Source organism: Molothrus aeneus, chromosome 8, assembly GCF_037042795.1.
Source record: "Molothrus aeneus isolate 106 chromosome 8, BPBGC_Maene_1.0, whole genome shotgun sequence".
NCBI classification, from domain to species: domain Eukaryota; kingdom Metazoa; phylum Chordata; class Aves; order Passeriformes; family Icteridae; genus Molothrus; species Molothrus aeneus.
Genome location: NC_089653.1, coordinates 30,979,245 through 30,998,623, shown reverse-complemented (window position 1 = coordinate 30,998,623; position 19,379 = coordinate 30,979,245). Strand labels below are relative to the sequence as shown.

The window sequence follows — 19,379 nt, the reverse complement described above, 5'->3', positions numbered from 1 at the left end:
CTTATAAATACCAGAGTTCAGAAATGAACTACCCCTTTTTTACCTTAAATATCTCAAGGCGCGAGTGTCGCTCATTTCGTGTCGCGTTACAACAGAAATCCATGGCTAACTCAGAAAAAAAAGAGTAGGAAAATGGGGCATGTCCATGTCTGACCTTGCCAGTGGTGTTTGTAGTCACACATCCGTGACAGGGCGATCATCATGGCACAGTAGAGGGGCAGGATGGCTGCACAGAGCCTCCAGCTCTTCCCCCGGCCGCTCTCCGTGAAGCAGTGCAGCTTTCCAGCCAGGTAGAAGGTGGTGAAGCCCAGGCCTGAAAATGCAACTGATACAGCAAAGCACATCACTGCAGTGAACTCTAATTAGTGCTGGTCTGGTTGATTGGTTGTTTTTTTGTTTGGTTGGTTTTTTTTTTAATTATTTTATTAAAGCAGTCATGATCTTGCAAACTTTAAAAAAATCACATTTTTGGGGAAGTGAATGAGGAAAGACATTCCCCAACAAGATCCATGTCATACATACATTCTCCACAGCAGTGGTGTTACTTATAGAGCAATGCAAGCAACCAGGAAAGGGAACACTCAGAAGCAATTTGATTTTTTTCTAATATATACACTCAGCTTTCACATAATCTGACATGTCTGCAAACACCGTGTTGCCTCTAGACATTCACCTATTCCATAGAAATTTAAATTTTTTTTTTCCTTCAGCAATTTACCTTTTTCCTCTGGGGGAGACATCAGACACTAAATTAAACATTTAAGCAAATTTTTAACTTGAGTCACAAAAGCTCTTTCATGCTTCAACCTTCAGCACATCTTTCCTGATTTTAGACCTATTCTAAAATGTTGAGGTTCAAAGCAGAAAAGGATTCAGACAGTTTGCACTGTAATTGAATTACATTTAAATGAGATTTTTAGGTTCCATTACCCAGTTTCTATAGAACATGCACAAGTGGCAGTGACAAGAGAACTCAGGCACCAAGTTTCTGCCCTGAGCTTTCCTGTTGCAGCTTTTACACCTTTCAGAGAGACACTGGACAAGGAAAGGACTTGTTTGCATCATTTCATCTTCTAGATGAGTAAATGGAGCGATCAAAATGAAATCTGTCTTGGATATGCAACATCAAATGCAATCCTGAAGCAAAATCTTTCCCACTCCAAAAATATTTTTGTCTTCATATTTCTATTTTTCACCTCAGGTTATTATTTTTTAGGTGAACTGAAATCTGAAGGCCGCGTTCCCAGGCAGAAGAATGAATTGTTTTGTGGTTTCATTTTCAGGCAATCTGCAATGCCCAGCAATTTAGAGGGCTTAAAGGAATATTGCCCAAACTATAAAGTAGGTGTTCAGTTCACACAGACTCATATTTAGGATTAATACCATTTACCAGGCAATTTTACCAGCAATTGTCAGCCTGGTGCACAGCAGCAGCAGATGTAGCCAAAAGGACTTCAGAGAAAATCTGGTAATATTTTAAAAAGACTATTTCCCCCAAATTTGTGGGGTTCTTTTCAGGGTCTTCCACCTTTTCAGAAGGAGGTGTTCACGGAAGAACATGGAAGTGCAGTAGGATTTATATTTGTAATAAACACAAAGGCTGATCTTGCCTTAGGTGGTGGATGTATTTCTCTAAATTAAACAGCAGAAGGAAGAGAGACACAAATAGTCCTTTAGGGGAACCCATTCCTAGTATAAGAGGGAAAATAAATATATCTAATATACTCTCTATATATATCTATATATATCTATATCTATATCTATATATATATCACTATATATCTATATAGATATATCTAATATACTATACCTATATCTAATGTACTATATCTAATATTCTCTAATAATACATTAATATATAAAACTGATATTGTGGCTGTAGAACTACCATAGTGCAGAGAAGCCTTACACTGCAGAATTTCAGATTGACTTCCCTTACCCTGGAGTGTGCAAATCCAGAAAGAGCTGCTTGACCCAAGAGACCCAGTGCCTGCAGAGTCAGCAGCAAAAAGCATGGAATTAACAGCAAAATGTTCTGGGATGTGGGATATCCATTATAAAAGTAACTGCAGAATTCAGGACAGCTCAATTGCTGGGCACCCCATGTGGGCAGCTTTGCCTGATGGCTCTGTTCTGAAGATGTCAGTCAAGAACATAAAGAAAAACAATTCACTCTTCAAGAATCCTGGGCCTAAAGGTGATATTTACACTGAAGAATTGGTCCATCAGTAGAATATATTTGAGCACTTTTTCCTGTACCAGCTGGAGTCCATACATCACTGCAGCATGAAGGAAATGCAAATACACACATGCCCTGAAGGGTCACACCCTGCCTACTGTCCTAGTAAAAGTTATTAGGAAGACAGATCCCAAAGATTCAGCAGAGCAATACAAAATCACTTCTAAGCTGCCTTCTTCCAGAAGATAAATCAAAATCTTTTTATACAAAGAAGGGAAAAACAAAATAAAATACCAACCAGCCCTTTTTGGAGACATTGATGTAAATGAACAGAAGAAAATCAGTCTCATTTAGTTTAAAACAACGTTAAGACAAGAAACATGTTGATACAAATTCCAGACACAAATATTTAATTGATTTTAAATGTTGTAAGAGGAGAAAGGAATGAGGAAATGAGATATTTCTACCAATTGGTGTAGCTAACTCAAATCAAAGTCCGGATGCCACAAGTTGCTGAACTCAGGAAAAACTCTCATGAGACAAGCCACAGGTTCTGCCATGGCTTGCTAAAATGCTTTAAAATGCATTGTCATTACTTGAATAAATAAAAATACCATGGACTCAATTTTTCAGTTTGTTTCTATGATGTTCTTTTTTAAAAAAAGCGAGTTCAGAAGGAATAAGGAGGACGACAGCATCTGGAGACACCACAGATCCCATCCTGAAACCTGATTCCCTCCAGACAGGGAGTTCAGGTGAGCTGAAAAACCTGTCTGTACAGACCAAACAATTACCAAGCTGAAATGCATAAGGTGAGAAACTGTAAACAAGAATCTGATCTAAAGCACCCCAAATAAATTATTCATTTAAAAAGGTAATTGCTTTTGTGAGTGTTTTTCTGAAATTTAAACTATGCCAGGAGGATTTTCAGCCTCTCAAGTTTTAATGGATGCTTTGCTAAGCACGCAATAAATGACTTTTTTACATTAAGCAGTTTTTGAACTAAAGAAAACCCCTCAACTTACTTAAATGCCATCAAATTACAAAACAACCATCTGAATGGCCTTTTTAAGAATCAGATAAAATGATCCATCCCTTTGTCTGCAAGGCTTTATTTTTGCAGTGATTACTGTGCATTTCCCAAGTGCAAACACAGACTATTCATCACTGGAATTGCTTATTAGCCCACTGAGGAATTCCAGCAGCTAGGGCTACTGCTGAATGTTTTCAGTTTCACACTGTTCAAAGACTGAAATATTTATCTTTCTTGAAGGAAAAAGTATGATACCAAATGAGTGCATAAATTTTAATGCTGAAATTCAATTCAAAGAGCATTTTATAGGAGTACAATTCCCAAAGAATTTTATGAGCTTATTCTCACAAAGTATTTTTAAATTCTTTTTTTCCCAACTGGGACAGTCAATCACTTTCCCTTTGGCTTAGCTTTATTAATTTATTTTCACAGAGAAAGACAGTTCAGCAGCAGCAACATGAAAAGCACATCACAAAATACAAATGTATGCAGGGACTTGGGAAACAAAAAAGAGGTGCTGAAGACAGAGACATGTTAGAACAAAAATAGACTTATATTATCTGAAAAGCAAGAGCATTAGTCATTAGATTGTTTTTGCACCACTGTCACAGTGAATTCTTATGAATTTTTTTTGTTGGCTTTTTTTATGTACCTTTCCAGATACCTCATCTCACCTGAAATTCCTAAGGTGGCCTCAGGATGCATCTCATTGCCACCAGAAAATGAGAACTAAATTTTGATTTGTTCAGTTCATGACACCTCTTACAAAAGTCCTAAAAGCAACCTGTTCCACAGCCTACTTTCCCATTTCTGTGGGTAGAAACCTTGAAAAAATCCTCATTCTCTGAGAACATAGTAAAGAGAAGATTAAACCAGCTCAGATTCTGGAATTACTTTTAAGAATTTCTCTTTTTAAGCACAGCCTAGGCACAAGCCTTAGATCACTGCCTCTTCAGCTCTACTACAAATTATGGCCATGGGGACATTTATGAGATATTTAACAACAAACAGTCCCTACAAAGAGAAATTTTTTCTTTTTCAGGTCAACACTGGGAGACATCAAATTCCAACCAATGGATCAGGGTAACTTCTTGCTTTCCTGTTTTTCTGTAATTACATTATCAGTAACATCCTGGACAAGGATCACATCCTGCTTGACCTCTTGTCATGCCAAGTATTTGCATCACTCATTCAGGGATAATAATAATAATAATAATAATAATAATAATAATAATAATAATAATAATAATAATAATAATAATAATAATAATAATAATTATTATTATTATTATTATTATTATTATTATTATTATTATTATTATTTATATATTATATTATATATTTATATAATATATATTATAATATATGATATATAGTAATAATATAATAAGCATATAATAATATTATATATAATATTATATATAATAATTATATATTATATTACATTATATTATAAATTAATAATAATAATAATAATAATAATAATAATAATAATAATAATAATAATAATAATAATAATTGGCCCAAGTATACAGACTAGCAGGTAAAATACAGTTAGAAGAAAGGCTGAAGAGTTTCTCCATGGATAGAAATTTTTGACAGTGGAGGATCAGAAAGCTTCTGTCAAACTCATGGTCAGCAGTGTCCAAGAGTTTACTGGAATATACCAGTTTTAGTGCTGCAAATAATCCCCCTTAATACTTCAAAAAGGAACTGGGGAAACCCCAGGACTGTGCCCAGCCTGAGCAGGAAGGGTTGTACAGAAAATCACTGCTTCTCTTTTCATGGTGTGACACACAGCAGGAATAGGAAAATCCTATTTATTCCTGAACACTGTGAAGTGCAGAGCAATGCAGCCTGATCTATCCTTCATCTGAAAGAACTTTTAATTTGGGTTTTATGGAGAGAAGTAGAATTGGACGGGGGGAAGGCAAATGACTCTGAGCCTTTTTCAACCCCACTTTCAAAGTGGGCCAGGACACCAAGGAGGAAGTGGCTACACAGCAGGATTGTGCTGTCACTGAATCCACTGGGCTCCAAACTTGCCAAAAACTCTCTTGAGAGAGACTTCTAAACTCTCTTTGGAAAATCAGGGACTGGAAAATTGGGCATCTTCATTCCCAATTCAGTCTGGAATGAAGTTTGCTAGCTGAAGAGAGCAAAACTAGAGTTGCTCTCTGTTCTGGAGTACACAGTAGATTTGGGATTAACACCTTTAAATATGCAAAGAAAAGGGAGAAAATACAATTTTTCAAAGTGCCAAATAACTGAGTTGTTCAGCATGGAGAAGAGAAGGCTCTAGGGCAACCTGATCCAGTGGGGTCCCTGTCCATGGCAGGGGGTGGAACTGGATGAGCTTTAAGGTCCCTTCCAACCCAAACCCCACAGTGTCCTACATCCTTTGTGTAAAACAAACTCATAAAATGTTGGCCAGGTAGGACAAATCCCAGTGAGGAACCACTGTTCTACAGGAATCCTGCATTACAATCTCACTTTTTTTTTTTTCTAAATCCAGAAAAAAAGGAATATCTTTTTGAGGCATACACATAATCTGAACCTCAAACAGGCTCGAAAGAGTTGATTTATAATTAAGGCTGCAAAACTGAACATTAAGGAGTTCATTTCCCAAGCCCCTCATGAATTCCAAGAGCCCTTGTTGTTGAGTATTCACAGGTAATTATGTCAGAGAAGAGGCAGAAACATTAAACATAACCATTCCTGAGTATACTCAGAGTTTGAATTAAGAAGCCAATAAACCCCTCAGGACCTTTTTTTTTTTTTTTTGCTTGCCTATCTAAGAAATCCTTTTCATATTTCCCTGGATTCTTTTATAAAAGGATGAAATATTTCAGTGAGACAGTGCCATACAGCTGTTAATTAAGAGATTTATCCTGAAAATAGGGGAGTAGCAGCAATTACTGCCAAAAACCTCTGGCTTGTAGCTCATTTGTTACTTAAAATGTTCATTTTCAAGTGAAGGAAATATGATTATCCTCCATGAAATTGCTAGCTAAAGATAATTAACAGTTCAAATTTAGATACCCAACTATAATTACAAGTACTGAGGTAATATTTTATAAAAATTATCACAGAATAGCAAACATTTCTATTGAAATTCAATAATTTCTCCACTCTGAAGCACATAAATCACTTTAATTTTTTCAAAGGAATGGATGTCTTTTAACATGTAAAATATTTTCGTTCTTACAACTGACTAATTTTAATTATTTAGTGGAAAAGGGGGGGAGGAGCCACCTGTCCTTTAATTCTAATAACATCATATTTTCCAGTCACCTTTTTTCTTTGTACTGGCACAGCAAGAAACACCACAAATGCTGGCTTAATTTAATTAGTGCTTCATCAGGCAAGTCTAGAGCATAGCTGATATAATCAGCTTTAATATCTCTGATGACATACAGTGACACACACTGAGTGGAGCAGTCAATTGTGAAGAGACAGAGACAATAAAATATTCACAGCCAGCCAGCCACCAGCAAAGTGCTGGGATGTTCTGAGAGCTGCTGTGGAGTCTTTACCTGGCTAAGAGGAGAATCCACACCCAGGCTGCTGTCACAGAACTTATAAATGGCTCAGAGAAGCAAAAATTAAGAGATTTTTCTCTTTTTCTCCCAAAACTGAGGAGGGGGAGAATCCACAGCCAGGCTGGCTAAGAGGAGAATCCACACCCAGGCTGCTGTCACAGAATTTATCACTGATTCAGAGAAGCAAAAAACCAAAATATTTCTCTCTTTTTCTCCCAAAACCGAGGAGGGGAACTAGATGGAAACCTAATTTAGGAGTAATGCTGAGAATGCTTTCAGCCCAGATCAGCACACTGCAGCTGGGGGGAATGGGACACACCCAAATAAATGCAGTGCTGGTCTGTGAACCAGATATCAGGACTAGAGCTGATAGAGGTAAAATCTCATTTCCAAGAAATACCATAGAACAATGCATAGAAACAAGGCCAGATCTATGGGTATTCACACCCAAATTATTCTCCTGCTCCTCATATTTAATTCCTACCCATCCCCTGTCCTGCTGCAAGAGGCATTTCTGCATACAGTGATATTTTTCCTTGAGATTCCAGCCTCCTTGCCATAAACAATACCAGAAATTGATATCATATCCTACTGTTTGACAGCATAAATATCTTTTAAACATTGCCTATTGACTTTTTTAATATTTACATCAACTAGTCATTCAATTTGTTCAGACAGGATCTTCCTCTGTTCATCCACACAAACTTACTGATTTCAAGTAAGTAATGAAGGTGGACAGAGCAGGGAACATGGAGAATAGAACAGAAAAGAGAAGAATATTTCAGCTGGAAGGGACCAACAATTATCATCTATTCCTGCTGCCTGACCACTGCAGGGCTGAAAAAGCTAAAAAAATAATAATTTTCCAATGAATTCTTAAATCAATTGAAATTAATGTTAATTTTAAAATTAATTAATTTTAGCTAATTATTTTAAATTATTTTTTAATTAAAAAAAATTACCAAAAGCTAAAGCAAATTTTTAAGAGCAGTGTCCAAATACCTCTTAAACAGTGACAGGCTTGGCAAACACTGCCCAGCTCTCTGGGAAGCCTCTTCCAGTGTTGGACCACCCCCATGGGAAAGAGATTATTCTGATGTTGAGTCTGAACTACCCCTGGCACAGCTTCTGATCATTCCCATGTGCCCTGTCACTGGATCCCAGGGTGAAGAAATCAGCAAAGACAGGTTAATAAAATGAAGAATAAAATAGCTTATCATATGGTAGAGAACGTCTTGCATGACTAAGCAAGTGATGTTTTAAATATTTAGATGTCTGTGGAATGTCTGTGGAAATGCTCTGATAGCCTAAACATTGGGTCAATCATTCTGATTTCCATTTTCTGATTTATTCCCTCTGTAAAAACATCCAGAGATTTTTTCCTTCCCCCCACTTCCCCTGTGAGTGAATTTTTTTCAATACTTCCCATGCTATTTTATCCACAAATCCACCTTGCATTGCCTTCCAACATGGTTGGAAACCCTCAACATCATCATTCTCCAAAAGTTTCCAGTTGCTTATAAAAAATGTAGGAACCAGACTGAGAGACTTCCAAACCCATTGTCTGAATTCAGGTTGAAACAAAGGAAAACCTAAAGTCTCAACCAAAAAAACCACCAGACAAATCAGTAGTTTTCAACAAAGCAGTATTACTTTTAAAATTATTTTGCATAAATAATTGTCATGTAGGCTTTGTTTGAGAAAACACTGAGGCCATTATTTGCTCAGTCTTCTGCAGAAGGTAGGGGAAATAATTTACCTAATAACTCATGTTTTCTATGTGGAACTGACAGCATTAGCAAAATCCAAATGAGGCTATTGCAGGTGCTCTTTTTCTCTTTCTGGCATAAATAGTATACTTGAATTCCTGCATTTATCTCACAGCTTTTATCTCAAGAACCTTTTAATATCCCCTTGCTTTCAAGAGACCTAAATTAATATTTTCAGAAAATGTTATGACTGAGATTTCTGCTGTTTGATAAATCAGTCAGCCACCTCTAAAGGAAGCTGCCTGGCATTTTAACTTTATCATTCAATTTCAAGGGTTTTATTGAGTTATTTTTCTTTTGCTTATAGCAGAACTGTAGTTGGCACTCCTGATTTTAATGAAACTATTTGGGATTCAGAGTTGCTTGCATTAGAAGAACATGATCTTGTGTGAGTCAGGTCCATCCCTTTGGCTGCTCAAAGGGGATTTGAGTGTGCAAGGAGGATTTGGAGACTGATCACAACTAATTCTTTCAGGGTGGAAAAGACCCACCCCAGCTCACAAAGGTGAGTGCTCAGTAGGGAGTTTTAAAGTCCTCATGGACACAGAGTATTTGGGTTTCCTTCCAAGTAGCTCTAATACAGGTAGAACACTCTCCTGCATATTCTGATTTATGTGCTGCAATGGCAGTTTCAAGGAACCTCAGTATTTGCCAGCTCTGTAGTGAGATTTCTTCCTCAGAGATGGTCAGAAAGTGATGTGCCAGCCCCCCCCGAGTTCACAGCCTTCCAATCTCAAATCAGACCTCTGCTTTCTGACCCATTTCACTCCAGAGAAGAGCTGTCACCACAGTTCACAGATGGAAATTGATCTTTAGATCTCTGCTGTGACTCAGAGAACTTTGAACAGAAAAGGTCAGGCAGAAGAACAGTGCTCTTTACTTTAGATACAGCTGAAATCTACAGCAGCACAACAAAGCCTTCTGCAGCCTCTGAAACCAATCTTAGCTTACAAAATTTGCCTAAAAAGTCAGAGTTTGGCAAAAAGAAAAGAAGAATTAAACTGAAAGGTAATTAAGCTCCTTCCCTGCACAGATGAAAGCAAACTGAACAGATATAATAACCAAGAAACAGCAATTTAATAACCCATAATCAGCAGCAGCTGCTGGCAAACCTGGTTTATTGGAGCTAAGATCAGAGATTTACTTACACTTGCAGCTCAATTTTTTAACTTCAGCTTTTTCCATACTTCCATTTTGTCTGTAAGTGTAAACTACAGCTCAAAAGGCAAAGGAAATAATTTTCTTCTTTCCTTCTACAGGGCCATTATTTTCTCAAACACATCAAGACACCTTTGTTCATCAAGGAGGTAATTAAAAAACATGAGAACAAAAGTCACTGCTATTGTCCCCACAACCTCTGATTGCATTCTTCATTTCAGATTCCTGATTGAATTCTCTGATTTCTTCAGCAATATTCAACAGTAATATCTACAAACCTCTTTCAGTAATATACTAAAAAGAAGAAAAACAAAAACACCCACATGAGAAATGAAAGCTCTGGCACAGCTCTGTGTTAACATTAATTCTGTAAATATAAAATTGAGATGCTACCACAAAAGTATTTCTACAAAACTCTGGTTTTTCCTTGCAAAAAGGCGTCTCTAGACTCATTAAATAAAGATTTTTATTTAAAAAAAAGGACACAATTTATCCAAAAGTCAACTTTTCAAACTAATTTAAGTAACTAAATTGCAGATAGAATAATAAAAATCATGAGTGCTTTATTTATTGTGCTGCTGATATAGCAATTTTATACAGGATATGTTAATTTTTAATTGATTCTATTCCCTTTAATCCATCCAATCCAATGCGAAATTGAAAATTCAACTATCTCTGCAGCCACTCTGTTAAAATGGTTAGTTTTTATCAAATTGGGCTTCCAATCAGTTGATGGGATCTTTCTCTCAGGGATCAGTAGCCAGCAGTCATCTCCTGAAGTCCAGCACAGGGAAATGCAAATTCCTGGACTGAGGGAAGAACATCCCAGCTCTGCTGGGTGGCAGCCAGATCAAGGTGAATTGGCACCAACTGAAGCACAGGAAATTGCATTTAAATATAATAAACAACATTTTCACTGAGTGGTCAGGCACTGGACAAGCTTCCCTGTGAGACAGATTGTGGAATCTTCACCTTAAATCAAAACTCAACTGGGAATCGTCCTCTGGAACCTTCTCACCCTGACCCTGCTTTGTTGTGGCTGGAACTGCACAATTTCCAGAGGCACCTTCATCCTCAGAGTTCTGTGAATCCAACTATAAATTGACATGAACCAGACTAGCAAGTGATGTTCATTTTTTTTTCACAGCAGACACATCAGTTTCAGGATGTCTCTGTGGGTATTGTGGCCACCATGGGCTCAATCTGCCCCTGACCACCAACACTCAGCAGTACAAGCCCCAAGGAGCTTGAATTAACCTCTCACCAAGCCACTATTTTTGCTTCACTAGAAAGGTACCAAAACCAGTTTCAAGCATCTTCCTCCAATCTAATTCCTTAGCTGAAAAACACAGCTTCAAGAGTTCTGGCCAATTCAGAAATAACACGTTTAAAAATAGTCATTAAATAAAGCTGAAGCCAAAACTGGCAACTGCAATTTGCTCACAAATGTTTTGAGCAGAATAAGAGCCTAAAGGGAGTTACATCATGAAGAATTAATCACTTCCTCTAAGAAAGCAAACAGGGTCAAGAATCTGGCATTAAATTCACAGAGGATTTTTGGTGTTTCTAAATAAATTGTGTTTTGTTACTATTATTTACCCATATTTGCTTGTACAAGGACTCCATTGCTACAATCACAGCAGCATATGGGACACCTCCCTGTCTAGGATTTAATTTTTTCTTTTAAGCTAAACAGCCCATTTTACTGAACAATATTTGAAGCAAGCCTGTGATGCTGATTTGCTGCTTACTGTTCTGATAGGCAACATATGAACATAAACATTTCAGATGTAGCCATGAAGTTGTCCTGGCTTTGGCAATAAATCAAGACTCATTTATTATCCATTTTAACATAAACCCATACTACTTTTGCAGCACTTTGCTGCTGGTGGCCTGTCCTCATTTATACAGGTGGAATCTGGGTCAAATATTCAGTTAGAATGCAATGGATCAGCTCTTTATTCCTTTGATTTAGAGCTCTGTATCCAAAACTTGGAAAGATGATCTGGATTCATATTTTAAGCCAAAATTCACTTCAGACAGCAACTGGAAAAAGACATGGACAAACCCAACTCATAAAATTTGGGGGAACCAGTTTATATTTGTGCCATTACCAGGATATAAAGTGAAAAGAGAATTTGCCCCATTATTTCCTCCCTCCTTCCAAACACCCAACTGGTGATGTGGCAACATCACAGGAAATTTAATGCTCATATTCTTCTGCTCTCTTCTGAGAACTCTTTAGAGGTCCCAGGGCGTTGCAACAATTTTTAAGCTGCAGCTCATGAACCCTACATGCTTTCAGAAATGTGAGCACTCCAATGGAAAACACGCTCAGTATTCCTGTCACCTTAATTAAATATGTTCTTGACATGTGGTCAAGCAGAATCAGCCTTCCTTGTGCATGAAAAAACCCTGGTGGCTTCCAGGCTGAACATGTTGCCTGAAAAAAATTAAGACATATTCTCCAGACAAAGAGATTTACCTAATTATAACCAATTATAGCTAACTGCAATTTAAGACTAACACAGGATTTAGAAATCAGGCATTTTCTCTCATTTCTTCACTGGATACAAACCTGGATTTACAAGCATTGTAAATTGGTTTTTAGATAAATAACACTCCAGGACTCCTAAGTTCCTATTTTGTTTGTGGAGAGATTTTGTCAGCCTGACACAAATGTCAAAACGACATCAGGCATTAGATGAAAAGGAAGAAATCAATTACAAAAAGCTGTCTATCCATCCCATTAATACAATGTATGCCTGCAAATTCAGTGATCTTTTCAGCTCCCAGTTGTGTACATGGCTTGTCCAATTAATTGTTCTGTGTTCATTCACCTTAATTTTCCTCTTGCATGTGTTGCATTCAGTTAAATTCTCTTTATCCATACATCACATTTTTCATCAGCTGGTATGCTGGATAATCATTGCCAATAAAAGGTTTTCTGCTGATTTCTACACAATTTGCTCTGTTTGTTTCATTGAATATGCTCAAACATTCTGTCTGTATGTCCATCCATTTGGTTGTTCATTTTTGGTCTGTAGCTTGCTGCTGCTGTTTCCATCTTTTGCAAGGAGGGGAAAAAGCATCTGGAGAGGTGGGGATGCCATGAAGGCTCTCCAGGGCAGGCTGTCTAAAGGTTCTCTGCAAGAAAAATCTTCAGAAGGCACACAGGAAGGGCACAGGCAGGAAAAAAATGCTGCATTTATGATCTTTAAACATCACTGTTTTGATGAAGTATGGGCACAGAGAGGCTGCATGGTTCCATCACAGGTGCTGGCTTTAAATTAGCATAAAATTGCCAATGGATTATAAAACCATGGAAATGCTAAATATGGAATAAAAAAAATGTATATTTCAGAGATATTTTGGGTGTCAGAATAGCAACATTTGTGCTATTCTCAGGAACACCTCTGAGCTACTGGACACAGGCAGGAACGGAGCCAAAGGTCCATCCCCTCTCACAAGATTGGCAGCACACTGGAAAAGAAGCAAAATGGGTTCCAAACAATCCAAAAGATCGAGATTTCTTTGATCCAGTGGAACGTGCAAGTCTCTTTCTGGCTTTATGAAACAGCCTGTGCTCCACACATTTCTTCTTCTTTTATGACAAGCTCTCCTCGGCCCAGGGAGGTGAAGCCAAGGAAATCATCTGTGCTCCAAGAAAGGAGAACTCTCCTTCAGGGCACAAGTTGGCTCTGAGAGTGGTAACAGACTGTTCACAACATTTTTATGGAGTAAGCAAGGTCAGGCCAGGTCATCTGGGAGTGCCAGGGCTGTCACTCTTGACACACATCCCCGCATTTTAGCCTCTCACAGCTCCCCATTTACAGCACCACGGATTTTCTTGTTAAAGGCCTCGTCTTGCATGGATGAAGTTTTAGATTCTGGTATAACAAAGCTTGTGATTGACAGCCTATCCTAGAAATGCCTTAAGAAAAACTGTTTTGAAGATGAGAATGGCTCTTGACTGAAGCTTCTAACCCCTCTTTATGAGCTGCCTGGCAGCTTTTACTTGTGATTTATTTTCCCCACGGGTTCAAGTGAAGTAGGAAATACCAAACTGTAGTGGGCTACTTAAAACCATCATACCAAGAGAGGTACTAAGGTTTATGTCAACTCTCATCCTCACCACTTACATTTCTGCAGTCATGAAACAGAAAAAATAATCCCCCAAATGCTAACAGAAACAAAAAAAACAAACAAACAAACAACCCTTTTTGGTGCTGTTTCATGAATTTCTCAACACACAGTGAAGGATGACAGAAATCTGAAGAGTGGAACTCCTTCACTTTACCTCGTAACAATCTCGTGCTGAAGGAAGGGAGAAAGGCGCCAAGGAAAAATTTTGGACTGAGATTATGGAAGGAAACTTCATAAATATTCACACGTTAGGAAGACAGGAAAAGCTAAGAGTTTTCTTTAAGCTAAGAGTTTTCTTTGAGCTAAGAAAATGGAAAACTACATCACAATTTGCAAACATGAATTATTATATCCCAAACATCCTCATTGCTTCAAAGGTGTAGGAGAGCAGCATAATATGTATTAGCATATTAAAGCACACATTATGGTGTGCTTTCCCATAATACTTTTTTTGGTTACCACTCTTTATACCACTGGGAATGAAGTAATAGCAAGAAACTAAATTTGAGATCACAACTATAAACTGTTCTTGATAAAACTGACAGTTTTGGCTATCAAAATAATTTTGCTGCAGAGAAGCATTGTATGATTGTCAAATTAAATGCTTTCCTTCTCCATTATGAGACTAAAATATGTATGGATTTTTAAAGCTTGTCAGAGGCTTAGATATTATAACATCAGGCTTCAAACAGCTAAGTAGTTCAAGCAGCTGCAGAATTGCCTCTAAACTCTAACATACACTTACCAAGTGATAAAAATTACTGAATATATACCATCTCTTCATTCTTATCACATTTTAATAAAAGGCTTTGTGGTGGGAAATACAGTCAACTCAGCCACACTAATGTTATGTCAGTGATGGAGAAAGCTGCTCTCATAATTTAGATCTAAGTACTCTGGGACATCATTCTGCTCCAATAAATTAGGTGTGATCTGCAGCAGCATAACTCAGAGCTTATACAACCAGAGCCAGGCAAGAGGAAAACCCCAGGACTCCTCCTGTGGCTGCTCCCCTGGCTTGGAACTAAAGCTTATAACACAGCCACAATCATCTAATACTCTATTATTTATTTCTGTGACTCACACAAGAAAGAAGGAGCAAAATCAGCTCACAATTTCATTCATCTCATCACCCAACTTGTATGCAATATATACTTCTGTACAATTAGGCAATTTGAAGTTAGCAATTGCAAAAAAAATCCATAGATACAACTTAGTTGTTCTCAATTGGCAGCTCTTAGAAACAGAACTGTTGCTGAAAGCAACAAACTGGCCAAAAAAAAACCCAAAGAAGCTTACAGTAATCAAGTTATTTTACAAATGAAAAGAATTTTTATCAGACATGAGATAAAACACAGTAGAACTCATCTTCTCAAGACAGAGAAAGGAACCTTTACAAACATCTAAGTTAGTAAAATTAATTAAATCAGGTAGATTAATTCTCAAAAAGCCACCTAAACACTGTCAGGATGCAGCACAAACTGGGGGTACCTGACCAAACCATGAGACCTAGACCTCAAAGCCAGAAGAGTGACTGTACTGTCCTACTTCATTGGAATAGAAGAAAATAAATATCTCCTATTAGACAAAGATCTGCACTGGGGAACAGATGTCCCTCAGAATCACAGTGTTCTGGAACCTTGAATATGCTTCACTCTGCTGACAGTCCTGCTGTGACTCTGAATGCTCTCAGGTGGTTCCCAAGATGAGGAAGGGTCACAGGCTCACAATTTTATTTCCAGAAGGAAATTTCTAACTTTCTGTAAGTCAGAAATTCAGACTCCTCCAGCAAAAATCAGGTTCACGATCCAGAAGAAAAAGAGCAACCCCAAACCACAGAAAGGACAGCTTTTTACAAAAGAGGCACTGTGTTCAAGTGAACTTACAGGAAGAGTGGATGCTTGGAAAGCTTTTTCTGCCTTCAGAGACCAGGTCTGGATCACCTGTGCAGTGCATTTCAGAGTTCATTACTCCATCTGGAAAGCAGCGGTAAAAGAAATCGGGACGCGGTCTACAAAAAACACCATGGGTATTAAAAACACAAAAAAAGCTGTAGTAACAAATAAATCTCACAGTGATTATTACATTTACTGCTTATCACACACATGCAGGCTACTCTTGCCTAGAGTGATCAGTTTTGCACAAAGTGTAATGACTCCCAAATTTTCACAGGTCTTGCTGAAACACGCAGCACAGAATATCCAAAAAAAAGCCACCAAAATCTAAACCAGCCTTGATGCTGACTGTCTCAGTGCATTGAGAAAACCTCTGAGCTTCTCCTGACCCTGCTGTGAGCTGGGCCTGTAGGTTTGACTGGTGTCACACCGATCCAGAGCAAATAATCCATGTGGAGAAGAAAAGTGAATGATCACAGATTCAGAGACAAGCTGACAGCAAAATACTTGGCTTGGAATGCAGGATAAATGAGCTTATTCCTGTCTAAAGAAGTGGGTGTATTATTAATTATTTTAAAAGCACCCATCAAATGAAAGTGCCAAGTGCCATTACTGTCAGGGCACCAGTTCTGCAGCAGACAGGGCTCATCAAACACAAACATTGCTTTCTCAGTGCTGCAAAACATCCCAGCAACAAAAGCAGCACTGGAGTCTATCAACAGTGAATAAACTCAAGTGAAATGTGCATTTCCCAGCTGAAATTATTTAAAATTTTGATAAGGAGACAAAAAATACCTAAAACATATTTTCTAAGCCCTTCATTCAAAATAATGCTTCCCTAAAGAAATGTTCTACCAAGGAATCCATTTACTGCTCAGCTGCCAGGTTTTGTTTGGCTGTGGATGTTGATGTCACCTGGACACAGAATATGCTTCTCACAAAATGAACTGATTCCTATTTAATCAGACAAGGGGCACTGGCATCTGAGCTCCCGCACGCTGTGGCTCTCCCCTCCCATGCTGCCAATTTAATGAGCTGATTTCAGCTCCCACCACTCCTCCCAAAGCCCTCTCTGGTCCGGGTCCGCCAGCCGCTCAGACAAGCAGCAGAACACGGCCGTGGACTCCTGCCACAGCGGGGTGTCACCTAATGAAGTTGTGCAACACCTGCAGCAGGCCAAGGACAGCCCCACAGGGCCCCTCTGACTCCACGTGCTCTGGAGCAGCAGCTCTCTGTTTACTGGGATTTGCTGTAGAAATCTGTCAGTCTGCCTCCATTCCCCTCAAGTTAAACCCATCGTTTAGAACATGACAGGACTTACCTCCCCACTATTAATTTAATAGTATTTGTGCAGACGCCATTCAGGGCTAGAGCCAGGGAAACAGCTACAAAACACAATGAGCAAAGAGAACAATAATAACCTAAGTACCAAGCAACAAACTGCAGCACTACAGCATTCAATTTACAGACTTAAACCATTACTGGACTGAAAACTGAATGATCTTTTTTTTAGCTTACTGCTTGTTTTTCTTGTTAGCCAGACTAAGGACCTCAGAGCATTGTAATAATCATTACTTACTTTGTTCTTATTTCATTACACAAAGCCAGTTTTCCTACCATGCCATTTGAACAGGCATAAGTCGATAAATGGGAAAAAAATTAGAGAATTAAGTCCTGTGGTTTGCAATTTTTGAGTTTTGTAATTTACCAGATTAAACTCTCATGCTCTTTATGTCAAGCAGAATTCCTGTATAGACCAATACACAAGATACATAAATATATCTACACACACATGTTTATATGTATTTTATATAGAATAAAGAATTTTGTGATGGAATTAAACACTGTCAGGCTAAAGCATTGCCTTTTGGCCAAAACTACAATTGGATGACTTTATTTCTCTTTCAAAAGGATTTGGATGTTTTGATTAAATATTTCAGTGTTTTCCCCTTACATTTGCTCCCATGATTACCAATTTTTTCTAATAAAATTGGAAAACAAGAAGGAACTGTCATACTAGGTGAGAACTGATCATCTCTTCTATTTGTGCTTGCATGCCAAGTCCCCAGACTTTCCAAAGAACCTCATCTCAAGCCTGTGGAGATCTTTGCCTTGATTTCACTGGCACTTGGATCCTGCACATACACACATTTTAGATTAAAAATGATTTAATTTTGCAGTCCACACTGTAGCTCCCTGTTGCAAACCAGGAGCCAATGAATTTTATTTCCCATCAGAAAAAAAAATTATCAGGCAAATGTCTGATTTCCAGCAGAACATTTACAGTAATATAGCTTTGATTATGACAGCCACTGAGCTATTTTCTCCTTGGGCTGCTGCCCCAGATGCTGCACTTCAGCAGCACTCATCCTGCCTCCATAAAACCTTTGCCTGAGGATATTACAGATCATAAAAATGTGTTATAGTGTTATATTTTTTTAAAGTTAAAGAAAAGAAAAAAGTGGGACCTTCATCAAAGCAAAAATAAGGGTTTTCTCAGAATATAACAGTAGCTGCCAGCAAAATGAAAGAACAAGTCAATCCTAGAGACACCCATGCTGTTAAATAAACTCTTCCTCTTTCAACACCTGTGTTGGCAGTGACCACTCAATCCTGTGCTCTGTTTTTCCACTCTCCATTGTTTTGTCTCAGTTTTTTATGGAAATTCCATGGGGAAATTTTCCATAAAGTCAAATGCAGATGACCAGCAATGCCACAGCACTACACTGCCCTTCTTAAAAAACATACCTGCTTTTGAAGACAGGCAGTAAAATTCAGTCTTTTTTTTTGAGTTTGGTCTTGACTGTTCCTTGTACACCTGACAGAGCTGTGCCTTCACTGTTGCACATTCCTTACACTGGCAAGCCAAGCATCGAGTGAGAGTGTCAATGTAAGATGGCAAAAAAAAAAAAAAATCTGTTTGTTCTGCTGTTATTTCCTTCAAGAAGGTTCCATATTGCCCATCTAAAGTCATATAATCCAGTCAGTGAGAGATTCAGGCACTCCCAGGGGAAGACTTGAGGGCACCTAAATTAACTCCTCCTTCCTCCAGGTGCATTGAATCCCCTTCTCTGTATTAATGGCTATATGAGGGGCAAAGAATTTTCATCTCTTTTTCACCTTTTCTCCCCTCCATGCATCATGCCAAAAGAAATCCACCTTTTGGGGGACTCCCTGATCATTCTTTATGGACATTCTGTGCCAGATCTCAGCAAATCAGAGGCTCACCACCCCTAATGAACCTTCACATCACCAGATACTGAACTTTATTAGAGTACAGTGCACCTGAACTGGTAAATAAGTGGCAAATAAGCCACAAGAAGTTCCACACTTATGGCACAAACTGAACAGAACATCAGGGTTGGTGTTTCCTTAGTCTGGGCAGCAAGGGGAATGCTGGGGAAGCAACTTTTCTCCTAGATCTTATAGAGGGAATAACAACAGAAGGCAAAACAGCAGGAAAAAAAAATAAATGTCTTTTTAAAAGAAAAAGGTGAAAGTAAGGGATGGAGAAACTGAGCCTAAGTTTACACAACAGGAGGGAAGGCTCAGAACTGACTGTGTGTGTTTCATGAACGAGGAGTTATTTCCACTGAATGGATTTGTCAGTGAAGTATCACTCTACGACATTTCAGAACTTACAACAAATGACTGACA

The 19,379-nt window shown here is 38.2% G+C and overlaps 1 protein-coding gene across 2 annotated transcripts in view; it reads right to left on the bottom strand.

The window, feature by feature from the left end:
* Window positions 1-19,379, bottom strand: part of PLPP4 (phospholipid phosphatase 4) — a 46,385-nt gene that overhangs the window by 6,461 nt on the left and 20,545 nt on the right. For both annotated transcript variants that reach the window (XM_066554515.1, XM_066554514.1), the window contains exons 4-6: window positions 17,044-17,107; window positions 15,714-15,838; window positions 155-325 (exon numbers count right to left, since the gene is read on the bottom strand). In XM_066554515.1, the coding sequence (XP_066410612.1) occupies window positions 155-325; window positions 15,714-15,838; window positions 17,044-17,107 (360 nt within the window). The remainder of the gene's footprint in view (window positions 1-154; window positions 326-15,713; window positions 15,839-17,043; window positions 17,108-19,379) is intronic.